Raw genomic sequence first — 24,339 nt, forward strand, 5'->3', positions numbered from 1 at the left:
GTTATTTTTGGAGACAAATTGCTACGCATATTTAATAAACAATACATTCAAGTAACTTATGTATGGTTGTAATAACAAATGCGAGAGATAAATATATAGCATTATATTTGGAAAAAAATATTTCATTCCAGTACAAGTTTGCGAATCAATATTTTTTATTAGCATCTTTCAGAAAAAATTTTCGAGAGATTATTTAAAGGAATAAAAGTGGTTAGAAACATTATAAGTGAAACTCTTAGTCTAAAATTTAGTTAACTACTAATGAAAAAAATATCTTTCTTACATTATTACATACACAAAACAAAGCAACACAAAAACACACACAAAACGATGTGTAACGTTACACATGAATAATACACCTTCCCACCATAAATGGTTGATAAATTTGATTAATAGTTGTTTTCAAAAATACATTTTTATCATTATATTAAGTAGCATATTTTTTTTTAAATGTATGTATTTTCTGTCTTTAAATTTTGAGATCTATTACATTTTAACTTCAGTACCAAATGATGTCAATAGTAAAATCTAAAATTTTAATTAATTAATTATAAAATGATAATTGATAAATGGTAAATACATTAAAATAATTGATAATTTAAATAATTAAAATAATTGATAGTGGTAAATATATTGAAAATATTGAAATGATATAATGTCATCCAAAATACGTTCAAAAAAAGTTCAAAACTCTAGCACATCAGGAAGTGAAGTGAATGAAAAATGGATTATAAAATTTCGTTTATAGAAACCTGAAATTAAATGTAAGGTTTGAAAAAAAGTAAGAATAGAATGAATTCTAGGACGAATTATAATTAGAAAGATACTTAAAAATTACTGAATAATTTCTTTTATAATTTTGTCATGCATTTCTGTTGTTTTTCTACTTATTTTTATACGTATGAAACATTTTTATTTATAGTGAGATGCGACTAATATTTTAATCCTCATAGATCCATAATAGAGAGCCTGATATTTTGCATCGATTCTGTTATGTTGAGATATGCAGTACTTAAAGACGTAAAAAAAACTGCTTAAAGTGTCTTAATTATATAAATTAAATCCTGAAGATCTGGAGAACCGGGATTCTTAACTTTTTTTTTCATATTAATTGATCGTTTACACAGAAGAATAAAAAGAGGGTAGGCATAATTTAAGTGCAAGACTTTTCTGTTAAGAAATGAGATTACCACCAAGATTATTGCAAACTCTTTGATACAAAAAATATCAGTAAGGTAAATGCTTTTTCAGTGTGTTTGTGAGTGAGACATTTAATGGAGGTAATCGTATAGCATCTGATACAGCATCAGTATTAACAACAAACATTTTAAGTTTCTACTTAGTTTGTACATACTTAGTTTGAGTACAACTTATTTCCAGAGATATGAAATTCAAAAAATATGTCTGAAGAGGTACCAATTCTGTCCATTGTTAAAATAAAATAGTCTATCACACCCAGAACCTCCGAAACAATACTTCAATGATTTTTTTACTCTCTTTGACTAGGGTTGTTTTACCGAAGTGTAAACCCACTTATGCCTGTGATTTGATTCCAAAGAAGGAATCACTTCGTGGCATTGACTGCCGAATTGTTCAAGAGGTTCTCAAAGTGTCAGACCACTCGATATGATGAACATCGGCAGAATTGGTACTGCTTCTGGTATACAAAAATTTTCGCATCACTGTAAAGAAGTTATATACAATGCAAGTGAACGAAATACAATAAATGTTTAAAGATAATATCAATGATGGGTCAGCTGTAATTATATCTTTGGTACTATTAAACTTCTCTATCTGTGTAGAAATTCGTTCTTGCATTACCTGAAAAATATTTTCTCTAATTAGATAAAATAATAATAAATATGATTTTGTGTATCACACAGCAAAGGCTAAAAAACTAATAAATCATAATAAGAAATCAATAATTATGTGATTGGTAAGGGATTCTAATAATTTTTTTAAGTTGTTTCGTTGCAATTAAGACTTACAATAAATTAAAAGGGTAGAAACGGTAAAAATATTTTGCATATTTTGATTATCAGAATGAATATGATATGTTGCTGTAAAGTACAACTCGAACTTATAACGAAAGTAGTAATTCTTGTTCAAAAATTAACATTTATTGACTTTTCAGTTTGAATTACGGCCTGTTTCAAATAAACTCGGAAGATGCAATCTTTTTTTCTCAAAAAGTATATTCGAAATAAATTGAAAAAATTTCATTTTATATTTGATTAAAATTCAGTTTATTGTCTTAAAAGCTAAAATAGAATAGTTACTTTAAAATTCATATAAAAGAAAACTCTTAGTAAATAAATTTTCAAATTGATTTGAAATATTAAATCATTATTAGTTTATATTTTATTCCTAAAAATAAAATTATATAAATTTATAATAATATTTTTGCTCAGACTCTATAACTTCCATCCACCGTAATATCGAAATATTATTTCAGAAACTTATGATAATTATTAGATTTTTAAAACTACTTTCTTTTTTGGATTTATTAAATTGAAAGGGGACAATTTGTTTGCTTAACATAAAGGCATACATTAACTACGCTTAATACGTACTTTTGGTTATTCTACGTACCAATGTAATTGCATTTGTACAATTCGTATTTTTCAACATGAGTACCAATTTAAAAGAACTTCTTGAATCTACTTAGGAATAAATGGTGTATTATTTGTAACACGTTAAAAAATTCTTTGAACAATTTTATAATTATCTTATTAGGTAATATTAAAAATGTATCTCAGACAAAATAAAAGAGAAATGCTAGGCGAATGGGAAGGTCATTAACACCAGTAGTTAAGACATTTGAAGTAAAATTCTATATGCAAATGCAGTAAGGAGAATGAAGAACAATGCAGTATTAAGAAGAACTCTTTTGAGAGACAAATTGAAACTAATTTTTTTTGGAGGCACTGCATCTACTGTTGTTCATTCAAAGAGAAAAATCAAATCCATAAATGAATTCGATCAGAAAAATGAATCTTACTGTTTTTTTTTTTTTGTTTTTTTTTTTGCGATATAAATGATCTAAAGTATAATGTTGCTTTGGGACACAAATGAAACTTGCTATAATATGTAAGAAATAACAATGAAAAATTCTCCATGAATTTGATGCCCTTACTTGTATCTGCAAAACTCCGTGATAAACGACAGAAAATATTATGAACACTTTTTAAATAATATACGCGAAAGAATCTTTAACAGTTTTTAAATTATTGGCTTGCTGAATATGCAACATTCTTTTAAAATACTATACTGATTTTATCTTCAATTATTATTGCCTCTGTATAGTTGGTATTTGCGAGTATTTGACGTGGATAAATATATTTCATTCGAACTTAAAATCTATATTATTATTATTGCTATGATTTAATGTCAGTGAAAATCATCTAGAAAAATTGTGTACAAAATTTTACATTATTGTACATAAAGTTGTCATTCCAAGGTCAGATTAAAACAAAACGCCTTTAATTATTCTTATTTAAAAATAACTTTTGCAGCATTAAAACGTTAAGGTTTTATGAAAAGTTCTTTGAGAATATTATTATTTAAAAGCAAATAATTTAAAAATAAATTTAAGGCATGGATGGGTATGAGTGCCGCAAATACAACTGCGCGCAGAACCCATCAGAACATTTGGCTTTGTGGATAAAACTGGGAAGCCTTTTCATTGATTAACCTATTTTAAAATGAATTTTAATTAATGAAAGAAAGATATATTGCGTTCACTTTTAGCTGTTCAATATTGAATTGTCAATATTATTATAGATGGTTACATTCGTCCTTGAAATAACGCACAGAAGAGAGCAGCTGAAAGCTGATCTTGTCACATTTTGATGTCAACCAGACTTTGCCGCAGATGCACTAGAATTAAGTAAATAAATATTTTTGTTTGTTTTCAGTCTTTTATCTGCAGCGTTCAGTAAAAAATGCTATTATTCAAGTCAACGAAACCGAAGATTTCATCCATTTCTGCTCTGATATAGTCCGTTAAGGTGAAAATTCTAATTAATACATTTTGATGAAATCAGAATTTCATCCAAAGAAAAAGCTGTTTTCTTATTGAACTACTTACAGCTTACAGTTGTTGATTACTTTTAAGAGCCTTCTGAAGCATGACAAATGAATTGGCTATTTTAGATTTTGATCGAACTTCCTCATTTCAAACAACGGAACAGGAGAATAAACGGGAAAAAAAGCACCTGTTTTTGCCAACAAGCTTGTTTGCATTTTGGAGTGTAGCCAATTACTGTGTTTGTCTTGTGTTTCGATACTTACATACTGTTTTCGGCGTACGAAAAGAAATTTATGTAACGCAAATGTACTAGAAAATAGGATAAACAAAATTTCATTGAATCAACTTGACAAGAGATTACTTTGGGATTTAAATTTGCTGAGGAATGCCTTTATGAACTTACATTACACTGCTCTATTAACAAAAAAAGCCTTTGCGTTTAAAGTAGATTACTTTTTTTACTTATCAGATTACTTTAGTATCGAGATTCTTAAATTACTTTACTTACTCTAGGATCAAGTTGCATGAACACGAGTATAGTTTCAAAATTGAATTAAAGTAATTTTTAAATATTGTCATATTTTTACCACTTACAAAGATTTCTAAATAGATTTCATTAATTTTAATGATAATAAAATGTAATAGTGAAAAATACTATGAAATAATTGTGCTTATGGATGACAAATCATTGTCAGATGAATAGAATATCGTTATGTCATCTGATCTCGGTTCAACATCTTGAAATCCGTCGCTAAAAAGCTCTCGTGTTATTTCAAAATAGTTAATAAAACTAACTAACATTTAAATCTTCTTTTATATTATATAAAGAAATTAATGTTAATATTATTTAGATGGAAATGCTTCTGCTTTTGGTGCAGCGAATATCAATTTATTAAAAAGATTTTCATAAAAAAATGTTTTAAAGGAAAATCTTTTTTTATGAAACAAATTTGTTGGCATAAAATTTTTATAGCATTTTTTTTAAATATAGACTTTCTTATTTTTCTACATTTTAAGTTATATTTATAATATATCAACGTATTTTTATGAGTTCAAATTTATATTCCATTAACCTTTGAAACGTTGTCTGCATATAAGCGAATCCAATCAAAGAATCCAAATAAATAACAAAAAAGAAAGAAAAAAACATCATAGTTTCTGTATATTCTCAAATTTCATGTTATCTATAGCAGCTGTATTTTTGCAAGTACAACTACAGATTTTTCAATGACTTGTGTTATAGTAAAAATGAAGTAAAAGTTAATTGCTGGACTTAATTTAAATGCTGGTAAACATTTACTAACAAATTAATTACTATCTCAAATAAAGTAGATTTTGAAAAACAAACCCATGATTTAAAAAAATTATTTATTAATAGACAGCGTTGGAAGGTTGTATATAGCAAAATGAATCTGAAAATGATTGTTCCTAATATATAAAAATATGAGACTAAAAATGATTAAATCAAAAATATGTAAAAAGTTGCTCTTTTTAATAACAAGTTACGTTTAAAAATTGTAAAAAAACACACAAAAAACAGCAACATAGAAATAATTGATAAAAATTCTACATAAATAAAATGAAAGTCTAAATAGTTTGTATGTTATAAAATTTCAGACTGCTAAATAAATTTTATTCGAATTTCTTTAACAAATACTGTAGATTACAAAAAAAAATCTTGGAGGTTTCTTTCAATTAATTAAATAGTCATTCATAACTTATATGTAACATAGTATATATATATATATATTGCGTGCCTTACCCTTGTTTGTAAAGATTCACTGAATTGTGACCGAAAAAAAAAATAGAAATTGAAACTTGTAGGTTAAAATAAATATGCATGCAGGAATCTTACTTTCGCATTTATTTATGAAAATAAATAATAATGCAATATTTAAGTACTTTTTTCATTTACCTTTAATCCTCCTTTACTTTTTATTTACATTCAAATTTCAGACTTGAAAAAAAATTTCTGCGAAAAAAAAAATCATTAAATTCCTCTTGTGCCTTTGAGAGCTAAGGTGATTCTGTACTCGGCACAGTACTTTCCATCCTTCACAAACTATGGAGCGGGACGAATGCGCTTTGTTACTGCGCTTGCGTAGCAGCTGAAAAATAATACTCTTCCGACAACGCCTTTTTTTCATAAACTGTAGAGCGGAACGAATGTACTTCGTTAACTGTGACTGCACATAGGTGGGACTTGGTACTTTTTGGAAGTTTCATTTTTGTCAATTGAGTTGTGCCGTTTTATGCTGCGTTTCCCCTGGATTCTGAAAGCTCTCAAAGGAATGCTACTAGAACATTCATGGGTCTGGATATGTGTGCAAAGTTAAATAAATTTGTGATATTTATACACTGAAAAAAAAAAAGTAGAGCTATGCTAAAATTCCGTAATACCTATTTAATAGCAGCTGAATTAATAATGTATATGTACAGATGAGCAGAAATTTCGATTAATATAGAGAAAACCAAGACCAAGGGAAAATAATTTTAAATAAAGGGACTTGAGCAAAATAATTTTAGTTTGTTTAATATGTATAATAATATCTTATTATAAATCTTAATTTTAATCAAGCATTAACGTAAAACAAATCATACTGTTAGAAAAAACATTAAAATGTTATATTTGGTAAACTTTACGAAATGATAAAGATAATTTGTGAGTTAAATCTAATCTACAATCCATTAAAAAGAAAAATTATTTAAAACACATAGTTTAAGAATTAACATATTTCATTAAATTTTCCAAGTGATAGTTATATATAAGTTAGATTTACAATTTTAAGATAACATAACTATTGTAAGAAATTTATCAAAGAAATAGTGAATTTAACGAGTTTTGGTCTAGCTTCAAAAAATATTTTGCAAAAGGGATGCATAGAGTTTAGTTATATTAACGTCCCGTTGTAAAGCAACACTAGGGATATTTTGGGACGGACCTCGTAATTTTGAACCGCGGTCAGATGACGAGGACGACATCTGAGCTAGCACACCCCCTCTCCACACCACACCAGCGGGAGGACGTTTGGCATGACGGATTTAACGTGCAACAGACCCACCTACACGACGGTTCTTCGGTGGAATCGGGTCTCGAACCTGAAACCCTACTGCTCACAAGCTGAGACCTTACCACCAGGCCACCGCGGCGTAGCGGTGAAATACCCAATTTCAGTGAAGACTCGTCAGATATATCAACTAATAGAATAATTGTGGCGGAATTCATTTTCTGGCGAAAATAAGGTTTCTAAGGTCTTCTTCTTATGAAGCTTTACATGGTATATTCCTCTAGATATTCTCTATTCTCTTTACATGGTATATTCCTCTAGATATTCTCTATTCTCTTTACATGGTATATTCCTCTAGAGGCAGAGAGGTGGTATGCTTTCGCCTCTTTTGCAAGTGAAAAAATATTAATTTAAGTGCCATTTGTTGGTATTAAATCAAAAATAGATTTTTTTTGGAGTGTCACCACTAAGATTCTCAAAAGACAATATGAACCTTTGGCCCTTGAAACTGCTGTCTCAACTAGCTGGCTAATTCATTTCTATCTGTTTGTATGCTGAGACTCTAATGATTGAATTATTCAAACACTGAGCTTTTTAGAAATCCGAAAACTTAAGAAAATGGAAAAGTTTTCCGTGGTTGCCTTTTTCCACATAAATTGCAAGAAAAAAAATGAGGAGGTCGAGTAAATTTTAAACTCATTCAAAACTGTAATTAAACAGTAAGACATGAAACAAATACGCTTAATAAGATGAATGTGTGAAGAGTTCTATCATAGTAAAGAAACATTGATATTGCGATATCTTGGCACACGGGTGGATCGCGATATCGAAAATTGGTGAACATTTTAATGGCTGCACATGTACGCAGTCAAACATCGCCAGTGGCAGGTACTATTTTTGAAGAATTAATTTTTAAAATTTTGTTTGCGTTTATCAGTCATCATACAGGGAGTGTGGTACCGACCAATAACCGTCGGCGGTAGCATCACGCACATGTTGTGTGAGTTGACACTAGCAGTTTTTCCAGCTATCACACACAAGTTGTGTGAGCTGACATTAAAGTATTAATGAGGAATTTCCGTTGAAATCCATTTAACAAGAATAAAATAATTCTTAAAGAGATCTGGTTGAATTATATATCCACCGCAGTGAAGATTTTTTTTTAAAATAAAAATGGTTCAATAAGTAAATCACATAAGAAAAATTGAAGAATATTAGAAGATTATACTGAAGTGCAGTGTTTTGTTTTCTGCTGGTTAATAAGAAAAGATAGATGACGTGTTGTCCATTCAAGAAAGGAAATATATGCAGGATGATTTTAAAATCCTGCGACAAACTTTGAGGACAGGTCAGGCATATAGAAGTAAATAGTTTTTTTCAGTAGAAATGAAATCGCAAATAAGATAGGCAACGACTTCCGAAAGCTCTTTGCCACTGAATTTAATAAAAGAAAAGGATACACTAAACAGAGTGTGCACTACAAGGTTTTTTTTTTTACAGTTAGTCACTTTGTTACCACAGATTTAAACCGTATAAACAGGGCTATCATCACAGGGTTAATGGATAAAGAATTTATAATAGCAAAGCAATGCATATGCATGAATAATAACATACGGAAAGCTTCGTGCATTAAGTTCTTTAACTGAGTATTCCATATTGTTCATACAACATCCTACTTGAGTTTCATTGAGTTTTATTGTTCATACAACATCCTACTTGAGTTTCATTGATTGTTCATACAACATCCTACTTGAGTTTCATTGATTGTTCATACAACATCCTACTTGAGTTTCATTGATTGTTCATACAACATCCTACTTGAGTTTCATTGATTGTTCATACAACATCCTACTTGAGTTTCATTGATTGTTCATACAACATCCTACTTGAGTTTCATTGATTGTTCATACAACATCCTACTTGAGTTTCATTGACTTTTATTGTTTATACAACATCCTACTTGAGTTTCATTGACTTTTATTGTTCAAACAACATCCTACTTGAGTTTCATTGTTCATACAACATTCTACTTGCCGTTGCAACGGTTTTGAAAATTTTTTATTCTACTAAAACTATATCAGATAATTTATCTTGTGTATCCTTTTTTTTATTTAATTCATTGATGTTAAGCCCCTAATAGCATTTGTCCCTTGCGCTTGTAACTTGTCTTCATATATTTGGCATAACCTGAATGTTAGTCAAATGATTTTAGAATCACCATGTATTAGTTTGTTTATTTGTGGATATTAGAAAAAAATGGTACAAAAGCGTTTAAAAATCAGTTTGACTCATTGATTTTGTTTCATGAGTTTTTAAAAATAATTTTTACCTCTTACATTACATTTTAAATTAGGAGCATAACGTATCTTACCCTCCAGAAATAAGTGAACAAAATCTTTCTGATCCGAAAATATTTCTCATACAGGAAATTTATTTAAACTGCAGTTCGCCACCAGAAGTTGAATCATACTGATTGATAATGATTCTGAAAAAAAATTATTTTCTCTTTCAAATTTTTCAGTATTTATTGAGCAAAAAATTTTAAAAAAATATCAAAACTGAGAACATTTCTGAAAAATTAGTTGATTAGTGAATTTAAGGAAACTATTTTTTTATAAATCAGTAATTATTGATTCTTTAAAAAAAAATTATTTTCCATTTTTGAGAAACTTAACTTTTTAAAGAGGATGGGGGAATGTGACGACCAAATTTCTTTTTCACTAGAAATAGGAAATGAATGGGAAAATCTTAAGTAATGAAAGTATAGAGGGAAATGGTATGAGAGGTGATATACCCCTTTTCATATTCTTTACGAGGTTGACAACTGAGAATCATAAAATCAGAGTCAAAATCAAAAAGTTTTTCTGCTTATATCATTTTTCCCCTTTATAAATCAGAATGAACTGAAACTGGATGTGATATAGAGGTGAAAAAAAAAACCATGGGGAATAAAATGATGTTGAAAGATCTTGTGCTATCTCTTTGAAAAAAGGAAAAGAAAAAGAGACTTTAAATTAAAGACAGTGCAATAAAATGTGATCTCCTTTTGAAATTGTATTACGTCAATAGTAATGTTTTATGATGACAAAAAGCGAAGTGTATTTATTCTTTTAAAGATTTCTCAAAATAAAAAAAAGATATCCTGCTTCGTTGAATTCTTAATAGGAACTAACATAGGAAAATGAAGTTTAATTAGACATGTTAATGTCCCATTTTGAAGAAAAATGAGGGCCATTTCAAAGCGGATCTATCAATTTTAATTTATTGTCACAATATACATTAATTTTAAATTATTGACTATGACAAATGAGCCAGCCCCCTCAGTATGTGGGCGTTTGTACCTTATCAGTAGATGTAATGAGGAAAAGCCTCGGCTTCGAGATTAGAGGGTTCCAGATTAGAATACAAATTCCTTTCAAGAACCATTGTATAAAGCGAGCATGCTGCTCCTTAATTCCGTAGCGACAAATTTTTCCTCCTACGCAAATTGGAGAAGATAATGTCATCTCAGTAGTCATCCTCAGCATCTAACCAAGTATTAAAATTACGAGATCCGTCCCAAGGTACTCTTACTATTGATACAAAAATGGATGTTATTATTACTAACATTTCACCAGGACAACAAACCATTCTAAAACGTTTCCCCGCAGATTTCAACGAAGGTTACTGAACATCCCGAAAGTAAAGGTAAGATACGTTATTACCAAATGTGTGGTTTTACTTAAATTTTATTTTCCGGCGAAAAAAAATGGCGTCACTCTCTGTGTAAATAAGTTTGAAAGTTTTGTTCGAATTACTTAACTTTCGAATGAGAGTTTCAAAAAGGAGGAATCACCAGGATGATATGTGACCCATTAAAGGTTGACATTGTGTACATAAACAATCATGAGTATTTTCTAAATATTTCAGTGTTAACAGATATGAATTATTACTAAACTAATTAAACAAATATTGCACTTGAAAGAGCGAAATAGAAATGCAATTCTCAATTTAGAATAGGAGTCTTCAGTAAATAGTTTGTATTTTTAAATAATTAATTATTCATTTTTGATCCATGCTCGTAATTTTTATATTTAATTTTTTGTTCCACAAAAATGCTCATAATTTAATTTGATTTCCTTATACATATCCATTTTCATCAGCCTTTTATGGTTCAAAATAGTTTTTAATCTGCATGATTTAATATGTTTACCTTAAAAGTATTGTATCGTTCATTGCGTATATATGTATATATATTATGTTTCAAACGCAAGTTTAACATGGCTTAATTCATTTATATTTTATGAAAAAAAATTTTTATTCCACAATTCTGAAAAGTTAAATCAATATTTTTAATAAACATTTTTCCAATAGATGGCGATACCGTCATTTATTCGTGAAAGGGGAAGTCCATTTAAAACAATAATGAGTTCGAAACTGAAAGAATGCTGACTAAGCAAAGTTTCCTTGCCAAAACTCATTATTTTAAGAATTAAAGAGAAGCTTGAAGTCAGCTATCTTTTTATAGCCATTATTTTAGCTTAACGCAATTTGTAAAATGCAACCCTTGGGATACATAGAGAATCCGGTAATAGAATATTTCCGGAAAAAAAAGAAGTCTTCTAATTAAAGAAAATAAAAAGAAAAGAAAATGCGATGGACTGGAGATTGTCCAAAGTACATGAAGTTTGATTCCAGTTTTTACGTCCATTCTTTTATGACAAAAATTCTGCTAGTTTTAACTGGTGGGGTTTTGAGTTTCTTTAAAAAAACTTTCGATTTCTTATTGTGTTTTTGTTTCTTAAAACGAGTAGCTCTTAAAATAAACTTCTACTGTTGTTAGAATGTTGTTTTTGGAAGGAGTGTTGTCATTACTTTTAGTATCAAATGTATTTTATTACAGACGTAGCTTTATTTTTAAAGATAAAAAGTATCGGATTAGACTTTTTAGAAAAAAGTTTTGCTGATCCAAAATATAATCGTTTTAGAAAACTAGATGCGCTTGTATCGTCGTTGAATATTAAACTACAGAAATAGGTCACCAAATCAGTGACGTAATATTTTATAACTTCAAAAAAGGAATTAATTTTAGTAACAGTTTTGTGTTGTTTCAAAACAACAATAAATTATTTTGGATGGACGCCAAAATTTTGAGTCACAGTCAGATAACGATGATACCTGGGCTGGCACCCACTCTCCAACACGCCCAGGGGGAGAGCGTTCGGTCCACAGCTTCGCCATCATAATCATTTCGCTTTGATGCAAACGCAATAGCTCAAAAACTCATTGGCTTAGATAAATGAAATCTGGTGCGCCGTTTTACTATCTAAAGTGTCCTTATCACATTTTGAATCAAATTTTCTAAAATGTTTACCACTGTACATCTATACTTTTGTATACAACTAAGCCTGATAGCTCAAAAACGTAATGTCCTAAATAAGCGAAATTTCATGCGTGATTTTGTTACAAAAATTTTAGCTTTGTGTAATATATTGGTTTTAATAGGTCGAAAAAATGCAGCCAAAATACATATTCGGTTTTCTTAACTATACTACAGAGCACAAAATTTTCATGTGAAGGACTTTAAAAATAAAAATCTGAGCCGTTCTTTAAAGTACACCCGTTCTTTAAAGAGTTCTTTAAACACCCGTTCTTCACCCGTGAAAGATGTCAGATGGTTCCATATAAAATGAATAAACTTATCTGACTTCACAAAAGATCAGTTTCATCTCAGTATTACCGATAATTTAAAATCATAATGAAGTCATTAAAAACAAACCAGATTTTATTATTATTACAATTACTATTAACATACGATTCAGAATCAAACTTTAAATAAATTTAAAGCTTTAGACATCGTTTTATGCATTGAAGAATTTATCACCAAGTCTTGGAACTTTTGACAAAATTCACAAGCCAAAAATTTGCATTTTCCACATTGCCAAAGCAAAAGCTGTAATCCTTCAACGCGTCATTGGATGTGCATGTGTATTTTGTGCTCACAGCTAATTTGGGATGTTTTAAAGATGAATAGAAAACTTCATTCATTCGCCTCATAAGATTCTTATCGTTGAATATTTGACATTATATGGAATTTTCATCAATATTTTAAAGCTGAAATGGGTTATTTGAGTTCTAGCGGTCATGCATTCACTACGTCATGGTCATACACACATCATCATCATTTAGTCTTATTCTTTTCATTTGCTAGACGGGGAAAAAGTGAAGATTTTTATCTTTCAAGGAAGGACTACTTTGTAAAGAAAGAAAATCTGTACTTAAAGGTCGTCATTACATTCCAAACTGTTTTGACAATAGTCTATCCGAATTCCTCTAGAATATGAATTGCACTTAATTTGATCAGTAGAGCAAATAATCCTATTCTTACGCAGCAGTTGCGAAAGTTTTAATTTCAGTGCTATCATCTTTCCTTACATAATGCATAAAGAAATGAAATTTAATTAAATATAAGGAAGTTTCTGATTTTTTGTAAGTTTACGTTTTGAGTTTACGTTTTTGAGTGATTTTCATAAATGTGGATCGTAACCTTGATATTATTCTTCAGTTAAATTATTTAGTGTTTGATTGTCTTCTTTGGGAATTGTTTTATAAAGTATTAAAATTACTTTTACTAATAAAATCTCTTCATCTTTATACAAAAGTTTGAAGATTTTTTTTCTAGATTAATCATTCATATTAATAATAATAATTGAATAAAAATAAGCAAATATCTTTTTGAATAAATAGAATTAAACATCTTCTAAATAAAACTAACTGAACAATAAAAATCAATCATAGAATTATCTAAATTATGACCACAAAATTTAGTCCATTTCGTCTGTCAAAAAATTTCATCAATGAGTTGCATACCAACAAACCTAATGAACTTTCCAATGAACCAACTCATTTTAAAAGAAATAATAAGAATTGTTTGCATTTTTATATCTATAAAGCATTTTAAAAGTTCTAATTTTAGAGTTTACGTCTTTGAGTGACTTTCACTGATGTAGATTGTAACCTTGATATTATTTTTCAGTTAAATTATTTAGTGTTTGATTGTCTTCTTTGGGAATTGTTTTACAAAGTATTAAAATTACTTTTACTAATAAAGTCTTTTCTTTTTTATATCAAAGTTTGTAAATTATTTTTACAAGAAAATTCATTTTTATTAATAATAACAATTGAATAAAAATAATCAAACGATTTCTTGAATAAATATAATTAAATATCACCAAAATGAAATTAATCGAACAATAAAAATCTTAATAGATTTATTAAACTATGACCACAAAATTAGGTCCATTTCACCTGTCAAAAAATTTCACCAATAAGCTGTGTACCAATAAAACTAATGAACATGCCAATGAACCAACTAATTTAAAAGAGAATCATAATAATTATTTGTATTTTTTGTAATAAATATATCGATAAAAAATTTATAAAAGAATTTTATGCAAATTTTTCTTTTATTCTTAAATTAGTATTTAATATTTATTCTTAACATTCTTTCATCCAAAATTATACTAAAAGGGAAAACTTCTTTCTATTTTCCTTAACCATATTTAATTCTCATGTTGCAACACAGATACTGAGCTTTTTTCAACTAAAATCACACATTACTCCGAAGAAAGATCCTAAGGAATTTACCGATGAAAATGTGTAAAAATTGGATCTCAAACTCTTGGAAACGTTGAGAAAAGTAAATTTGCTTAAGAAAAAGGTATCATTACCTACTTCACTTATAAATGTTGATACATCAGAAGATACATTTTTCGTAAGTGTAGAATTTTTGCATTTATTAAAGAAATAGTGGAAGCTCAATTCCCATCCATTATTAAAAACTCCCTTCTTTATTGATACAGTTCTAAAGACAATTTTTGTTGCAAAGTGACTTTATTCTTGTCTATTTTATATCCTGCTTTATTATAAATGCAAACAATTATTCAAAAATATCGGCTTGCACATATAATTACGATTGCCATATCAGGAAAAGATCTAATTATGTTTCTAATATTTTATATCCTGCTTTATGAGAATTCCTATTTTGTATTCTGCTTTATGTAAATGCAAACAATTATTGAGCAATATCCACTTGTACGTATAACTATGATTGTCATGTCAGGAAAAAATGTAATTATATATCTGATATTGCCTGGCTCAAACGAATTGGCGGTTCCCCATCGACTTCAAAAAGACATTTTTGAAGTGCATTTTCAGGAGGGGAGGGGTATGAAATGGAGGAATAATATTTAATAAATATGGCTGTGCTGACATCGGAAAATTATAAATATGAACTCGTCTTATATCAGATGATACATAATGCTGACCCATCTTTTCATGAAAACCAATAATTAGATTCGACATAAAAAAATATCAAGGATGGGTTAGTGACACTAGAAGTCTTCTAATAATTCAAATTTAATTCCTTTAATGACATACAGAGTCAGGAAATTATTCTTAATGAAGATCTTTAAAAATGTGGACATTCCCTCCTTGGATTCTACTGATAATCACTGTCGAAAACATATTATTTTCTTTTTATTCTACTATTAAAGTTTAAAAAATTAAATAAAAAATAAAATTAAATAAATTAAAAATGACTTTATTAAATTTATGGGCTAAATTTACCAAAGTATAAAAACTTTACGGAAAAGCAAAGCTATTTAAAAAGCATTCTGCATATATTGTAATCAGAAGCCTCATTAAAGAAAAATTATATAAAATGAACTTTTTAAAGTTAAAGGAACACAATTTTCATTATAATAATCTCTTTTATACGTTTTAAATCCAAAAAGAATTTCCTTTTGGTATTTTTATACCTCAAATAATTCGCATAACAGCTTTTGAACTGAATTCACTTCCGCTTTCCGGACTCAAACTTTGCATAATTTATTTATTCTGTATTGAAATTCATAAAAAATAAGCTTTCAGAACTATGCACAGAAAAAAAATCATTAAAAACTCGTAGAACGGGAATTAAATCGAAGAAGTTTAATTAAATATAGTTTTGTTCTAAAAATTATTTCTGTAATATTTTATAAAACATATCCGTGACTGTTGATGATTAACGCTTCAGGTAACTTCAGAAAATTTTATGATTAGCGTAGCTAAGGCGAATTTAATTATGCTTATACAAAAAGTTGATAACGAATAGTTAAAGATATTTTTCATTTCTGAAGAAAAATCTGAAAAAAAAATTATTCATAAATAGAAAGTTTGCAAATATTAAGAAAATGCATTTACAAATAATAATGGTTTATACTTGAAAGCAATAAGTCCGTAAAAAACTTTTTCATTCTGATAGCTATACCTGGTTTCAGTTTCTTTTAATTCTAATATTCAGAAAGAGATTGTTGGTTTCATTATCAAAGTATTAATGTTGTTGAATTATACATTAATTGTCCCAAAACAACTGTCATTATTACTCGCATACGTTAGCAACACCATTCAGTGATGTAGGCTTGTGACAACTGACATTATTGCTCGCATACGTTAGCAGCACCATTGAATAATGTAGGCTTGGGACAACTGTCATTATTGCTAGCTTAAGTCAACAATACCTACATATCCACCATTCAATGATGTAGGCTGTATTCTATTCATTCGCTAACAATAAAATGGGCTGGTAAGTAGTGTAGGTAAAAAGAAAAGTAATTAACAGAAGTTTGAAATAATGAAGAAATGTCATCATTATGATTCATTTTAGAATAAGTTCGCAGCAATTATTCTATATAGTTATGGTCATCATTATATTTCTGTTCCTTCCATGTGCAGAAAAATTTAAGAAATCATGCTTACCAAATAGGAAAAATGAATACATCTGAGCGTCAAATCGCAGGCCGATTCTTCTTGGTTAAATCTTAACTTTTAACACAAAGTGAGAAAAATATTTAGTAATTTTTTTTGTTTCGTAGTAACAATTTTCGGATTGGACAATATCCAAGTAATAACTAATAGTGTTATATCCATGTTATAACAACAATTCTTATTGTTGACAAGTGTATGTTTTCATGTCATATTTACTAAACTTTATATAACTCATTCACCCCTAATTAAACATAATAATAAAACAAAATATCTTGCGGTGGCTAATAAGCCATGTTGTTGTCATGCCATTTAATACAAGCGTGGATACTTTTATTCATCCGATAACACAAGTATCGGAGGAATGTTCGGTAAGAGCAAGAAAAATAGTTGCGGGATATGAAAAAATTTGTCTCTCGTCATTTTTATGATATCCCAATAGTATTGTGGCACTGTATCATCCATTAGAACTACCAGGCTTACGGACCTAATGTACGTAATATCTAAGGATGGTCGAATGTTCTGCTGTTGGTGTATTGAAGAATTTTAAAGTGAGAGGTGCAGGCTCAGTTATACGAGTTATCTGACCAAAGTTCAAAATTAAGATATCCGCCCTAAAATTGTCCTTTTTTTTTTTTTTTAAATTGTTAATATAACTTAGCTAAAATTAAACTAAGCTACAATTATATTATCAAATAATCTATGAAGAAAATATAAGAAACATCGTAAAGCGATGATGCAGTGATGTCTAATATATGCTCATGTGTCAACATTTTTTTAATGAGTTGAGTTTAAACGCTACATCGCATTGTTTGGATTAGCATTTCGACTACCGATCCCTTTCAAACCAATATATGTTCACAAAAAAATGAAAATGAGAAATAAACCCGGCATAAGTAATAAAGAAATGCAAAAACAAGCTCAGCTATTAACTATGTGAAAATTATTAAAGGTTTCCAAACAAGCGAAGTCTTTAAAAAAAAGCCATGTTTATTTGGCTTGCAAGGATTTTTTAAAATTGAAACATCTAGAAAATTCGATGTGTTCTCATGCGATCTTTCCGATTGAACTTTTTGTGAAATTATCAGTTTAGTTATATTAACATCCCGTTGTAAAGAAACACTACGGCTATTTTTTGACTGACCTCGCATTTTTGAGCCGCGGTCAGATGACGAGGCTGGCACCCCCCTCTCCACACCACACCACACCGCACCGCACCAGTGGGAGGATGTTTGGCTTTGACGAATTTAACGTGCAACAGACTCCTTTACACGACGGTACTTCGGTGGAATCGAGCCTCGGACCTGAAACCCTCCGGTCCCGCAGCCGAGATCTTACCACCAGGCCTCCGCGGCCCCATGAAATTGTCAGATAGTGTCTAACAGTAATAAGGAGAAGTATATTAAATGATAACAGCATTTCAGACAAGCTTTATGAAATCTTAAATAATGAGACTTGAAGTCTCATTCTCAAAATATTTTCAAAATTAGTAGAAAAAACGAATATTTAAAAAATTAGTCACATTCTAATACTTATCATTAAATAAAGGAATCGCAAGCTTATAAAACAAAATGATTATCCATTTAGAGATATATGGAAAGGTATTGTTAAATTTAGATTCAAATATAGGAAATGAAAAATATCCTTAAGCGGCAAGCTGAGAAAACTGTGGCTTATCTCCTAAAGAACAAATATTTTCTCACTCACTTGGGAATGTACGAAAGTTCACATCGATGAAAAATTTAGCCGCCTTGGATCGCTCAAGGGCTAGATAATTTGGATGACACAGATTATTGAAATAATCCTTGAGCACCGATTGATAATGTATTACATGTAGTAATTTTCCTGTAATGTTTTTATATTTTGAAGACTGTGAGCTTTGCCTATAAGCTTTGTTATCTCCGTTTAATGAATAAAGTTGTGAGACAGTTGAGACAATCTATACATCATTTTACAAATGGCGTCTATCTCCTGACTATACTAAGATCACATATTTTCAAATTTATGGATTTCATTACCTTAAGAACATAGAAATTTCATATGAACAAGAATGGTGTATAGACCATAATAAAGCAAATCGCATTTAAAGCAATATGAAATTCTTATCTAAGCAGATATGGACATTGAACATTTGGCAAGAATATCATAAGTAATATTGGCAATATGTATCAATTTATTTTGATGTGCTTGTAATATATATAACAAATTCCTTTTATGCGCTTTTTTCTTAAAATATTTTTTTCCAACCACATGAATCCAAACCACTTTAACTTCTGAGTTGTACGTGGATCTTACTTTCTAACGTTTCTGAGGGACTGACTACCTAACTTTGACTCCCCTGCGATGAATTTCAGTATCACGTGAAAATCACGAATCAGTAAAATTCCTTTTTGAACTTATATAAGCTCTGGTCACTTTCTCCTTTTTTTGAATATTGCATCTCTGTAATGAGCATGTCGATCGAGTTCTTCGATATAATTTAAAGAAAGAAGTTTCAATAGCTGCTAAAAAAAGAACATTTTACTTAATCATTAATAAGAAGAATAAAGTTATGATTTGAAGAGAATGTCTTTCCTAATCATTTACCAAAAGTATATATTAAGGCTTATACACCTCAAGTTTTACATATAGTTATATACAGCTATAGTTACATATAGCTTTAAATTCCTATGTTTTAATCTCTTTAATATATATATGAAACAAAAATCTTTTGTATATGTAAATTAAAAGCATTTTTAAAACTTAGGCTCGTTTTGTTTTTTTGTACTGACCTTATGATTGTGACAATACTTTAAATATTTTATTGTTTTGTTAAAACTGAATCCTTCTCCAAATATTTCTATCATTATTAATTTTTAATTAAATAACATTTATTTTCGAAAAATATTATAACTACGCTTACTAAAAAACAGGCAGCCTCTGATTAGTTAGCATAAATTGAAATTGACTTTTAAAATGATAAGATATTTTTATGTTATTGACCATTTTCTCTCCCTCATATAAAACACTAAAATGGGAAATTTCGACGAGAGCAATCCGAAAATTTTAGGAAATAAACAACTAATTAGGAATTTCGTCTCAGATTGCAATTCATTAACCGATACACAAATCAGAACAAAGAATAATATTGTCATACAAATGTCAAGTTTGATGCTATATCAAGGACTATTCATGTAAAAGAAAAACCGGTTAATTTTAAACGAGCTGTTTTGTTTCCTGAAGGCTACATAGATCAATTCCTTGCCCTGTATTTGATGACTGAGCTATCATTAAATGCTGAAAATGACCCATCAAGAGTTTCGTCACTAGCTGTGAGCAAGGAGTTAAATGCTTGTTAGTGTACAATTAATTTTTTATATTCTCACAGACGCTTATATGGATGTAATAAATACTAACAGAATTTCCTGATTGGCCTCAAGGTCAAAGAAATTCTGAGAAATCTTGAACAGTCTCCAGATTTTGTCTGGTTTCCGCGTTAGACAGTCTGGTAATTTGCGTTAATACATATTAAATTTGTCAAGAGTAAAATATTTTCACATTGTTGAAAATATATCTCTTCTATGAAAATATTTCACTGGCTTATATAAAGATGAAAATTTGCTTATTGTTTCCACTTAATTTAATGCTTTTTATTTTTAAATGTATTTTGGCATTCATAAGTTAATATTAAAAAAAAACGTGTCTATCTGCTGTATCAAAAATTTAAGTAGAAAAAATAATGGTTTTAAAGATGTAATGCAATTTATAAGCCTTTTCCAAAGTTCAGAAAGGCATCTCAAATCATCAATTAGCATTTTGTGATTTTTTTTTTGTGTGTGTGCGTGAGTGTTTGTGTGTGTGTGTTGGTGTTGGTGGGTGGTTGGGTGAGGTTTAGAGTGTTTTAAAACTTTTTTTTCACACACTGACAAAGAAAAATTGACAAAATTTCTAAGGCAGGTTTAAAATAAAAAAAAATTTTGAAAATGTCCAATATGTTTATAATAATTGTGACATTTCGCAGAAACTTCGGCAGCTTGAACCAATTTAATTTTATTTGGCAATTCACTTATTTCAGTATTCTGAGATCAACTGTCTGATAGGTTACAAGAAATTTGTCGATCCTTAAGGAATTAGAAGGTGTAGAAGCCTCAAAACGGTACATTTTTAATATATTGTTAATTTAATAGGCAAAATGGGGAACTTTGATTAAAAACTGTCTCAGTAAATCATCATCTTTAATCTTCTGGAATTTTTGTTTATTTTTACTGTAGTGATTTCCGTTGGCTGGTATATATGGAATATTATATTGCAGCATTATGTTATAATATATTATTATACTATTACATATAACTAGTAATTCGTTTCATTTCAAAACTGCTAATTCTTGCAAACGTTTCATCTGAACAGCGATTTAAGAAATTTTTCAGATGGAGAATTCATATATACGATAAAAAAGCATTATTCCATATTTCGAGCAACTGACACACAAGTTTGCTCTAACATGCAATTTTCAGAGAAATGTCGTAGTTTAATGATAATGAAGTTTCGGAATATGTATACGTTTGTGATGTGTATTCTAGCACGTTTAGTATTTCACGAAGTGATTTTTATAGAAGATTTCAAAAAATGTGAATATTCTTAGGCATAATGTAAAAGATCATTCTGCAAGATTTTAAAATGCACGTTTCATTGTCAAACATGCTTGTTTCCTTCAAAATCTCTAAATTATTTAAATGAAATGCATATTTAATAAAATAATTATGTTTAGTTAAAACTCTTCGTGACACTTCTTTTATATTTTCAGATTGCCGTATCTTCAAACTCTTCTTGTAAACAATGTCAATCTATGTTGACGAGACAGATCTTGATGGTAAGTCTTTTAGATTTGTTGTAAAATTCTTGCTTTCGTGCAGCTTACATTTATTTCGTAAGGCAAAACGATTGATTTCACTTATCAAATGTTTTAAAACAGATTATTCATAAAAATCGAGATCAGTCTACTCTCTGTTAAAAAATTCTTGCGATTAAAAAAATGGGGAAAAAATAAGGCAATCTATTACACAAAAGGAAATAATTATGTCAGATTCTTTATTTTATATTTTCATTGATAGATTGGATTAAAGAGCTTTTTGGAAATTGGGCAGGTGCAAATAAGAAATAGATATCGTGACTTTGAATCGTAAGGGTGTATGACTCACAAGAAATTTATCGAGTTCCATGTCAAATCTTTGAAGCAAAATTGGGTTTGAAATTCGAGACATTCTGATTCCGGAAGCGAGGATCTTCCAGTAAGCCATAGTGTCTGTTAGAGGAAATGGAGATAAACGTTTCCTTGCTTAGCGTTTTCAGAGACAGTTACCAATAATTCTTTCTTTAGAAGAATTGCTTTTACGCCTTGTTTTTTTGTTCTGGTCCAGACGTGCACCAAATTATACAACGAATGCATTGTACAATTATTGTACAACGAATGCAGTATTGTACAACGAATGCATTGTACAATTATTGTACAACGAATGCATTGTACAATTATTGTACAACGAATGCATTGTACAATTATTGTACAACGAATGCATTGTACAATTATTGTACAACGAATGCATTGTACAATTATTGTACAACGAATGCATTGTACAATTATTGTACAACGAATGCATTGTACAATTATTGTACAACGAATGCATTGTACAATTATTGTACAACGAATGCATTGTACAATTATTGTACAACGAATGCATTGTACAATTATTGTACAACGAATGCAGTATTGTACAACGAATGCATTGTACAATTATTGTACAACGAATGCAGTATTGTACAACGAATGCATTGTACAATTATTGTACAACGAATGCAGTATTGTACAACGAATGCAGTATTGTACAACGAATGCATTGTACAATTATTGTACACGAATGCAGTATTGTACAACGAATGCATTGTACAATTATTGTACAACGAATGCATTGTACAATTATTGTACAACGAATGCAGTATTGTACAACGAATGCAGTATTGTACAACGAATGCAGTATTGTACAACGAATGCATTGTACAATTATTGTACAACGAATGCAGTATTGTACAACGAATGCATTGTACAATTATTGTACAACGAATGCAGTATTGTACAATTATTGTACAACGAATGCAGTATTGTACAACGAATGCATTGTACAATTATTGTACAACGAATGCAGTATACTTAATTTCTAAAAAGTTCAGAAAAACGCTTTATTAATTGTATTTAAAAACTCGTTCAATATGAGATGTTTTCTCTCATAACAGTGGCATCATATTAATTTTATTATTCCACCAGTTACTGCAGATTTGCTTAAGCAATGAATGAATAAAGAAAATCTATGAATTCTTTTAAAAAGTTTTAAAAGCATTTTTATGACTGACTTTTGAAAACAGCAGTCAAGGTATTACCTAATATTACTTAGCAGCCTATATGTATAAAATTTTTATATACTTAGATAAATACACCAAACACCATGCTTAGTTTTATATTAGTCGGCATCGAAAACAAATTGAGATTATTTTTTCTGATAGTAATCTGAGTTTAATGCCGGAATAAATAATTCCTATATAATTCTATATAACATTCTGATATTAATTTTATAAATTTCAAGGAGCAAAAATTCTAATAACGGCTAAGATAAAAATGAAAATTATTTATAAATTAAAATGTTGGAAGAAAGATATTCCTGATATTAAAGCGTGAACAACAATTGTTCATTTCTATTTTATTTCATTTTTTTGTTATGAATGAATGAATGCTGTTCCTTAGCACTTCAGTTGTTTCCAATACCAATTACTTCATTCTTCCTCGTTCATTAATAACGAAACAGTATAAAGATAATTAATTTCCTCTTCCTCTTTCCGTAATTAGTTTGTTTCTAAAAAGTGATTTGTTCAAACTCAATTTATGTGCATGGCATTTAGTTTCCATAGATCTTCAATAATTATAAAATAAAAAATACCAACCTAATGTAAAGAGAAGCTCATAATGTAAGGACAATCGTGCATGATAAGGATTTCATAATTGTGGGGCGGAGATGCGTACTTAAAACAGTATTTCGTTCGTCGTTCTTTTAGCAGCATTGCGTTAAGACTAAAATTAGAACGATTTTTTTTAAATTTTAAATATAATGGGTATATATAAATTTTTTTAATTTACTTAGATAATGTGGGGTTACAGTGGCTTAGTGGTAAGAATTCATCTTCAAGGTTAGAGGATCCCAGATTAGAAGCCGGACTCTATTAAAGACCTGTCATGTATGGATATGAGATTCAAACATCTTGGGAGGAAATGCAAAAATTGGAGGAAAACTCAGGGGAGGAGATTTGTCGGCTGATGTGCCATCCTCGTCATCTGACCATTTTTCAGGATTACAAAATCTGTCCCCAAATAACCATCATATGATCTGAAAACGTAATGTTTATGTAACAACAAAAAAAAAGGGCTGGGGGTATGCATTTTAACAGTTTCGCAGTAGTAAAATGCTGATAAACATTTTCGCAGTAAATAAAAAACTA

The 24,339-nt window shown here is 29.3% G+C and overlaps 1 protein-coding gene across 1 annotated transcript in view; it reads left to right on the plus strand.

The window, feature by feature from the left end:
- Nucleotides 1–24,339, plus strand: part of LOC129960140 (myosin light chain kinase, smooth muscle-like) — a 95,918-nt gene that overhangs the window by 36,223 nt on the left and 35,356 nt on the right. The window contains exon 2 of the mRNA XM_056073317.1: nucleotides 21,605–21,670. Coding sequence (XP_055929292.1) covers nucleotides 21,637–21,670 — 34 coding nt within the window. The 5' untranslated portion in view covers nucleotides 21,605–21,636. The remainder of the gene's footprint in view (nucleotides 1–21,604; nucleotides 21,671–24,339) is intronic.

The sequence above is a fragment of the Argiope bruennichi genome, chromosome X2, assembly GCF_947563725.1.
Source record: "Argiope bruennichi chromosome X2, qqArgBrue1.1, whole genome shotgun sequence".
NCBI classification, from domain to species: Eukaryota; Metazoa; Arthropoda; class Arachnida; order Araneae; family Araneidae; genus Argiope; species Argiope bruennichi.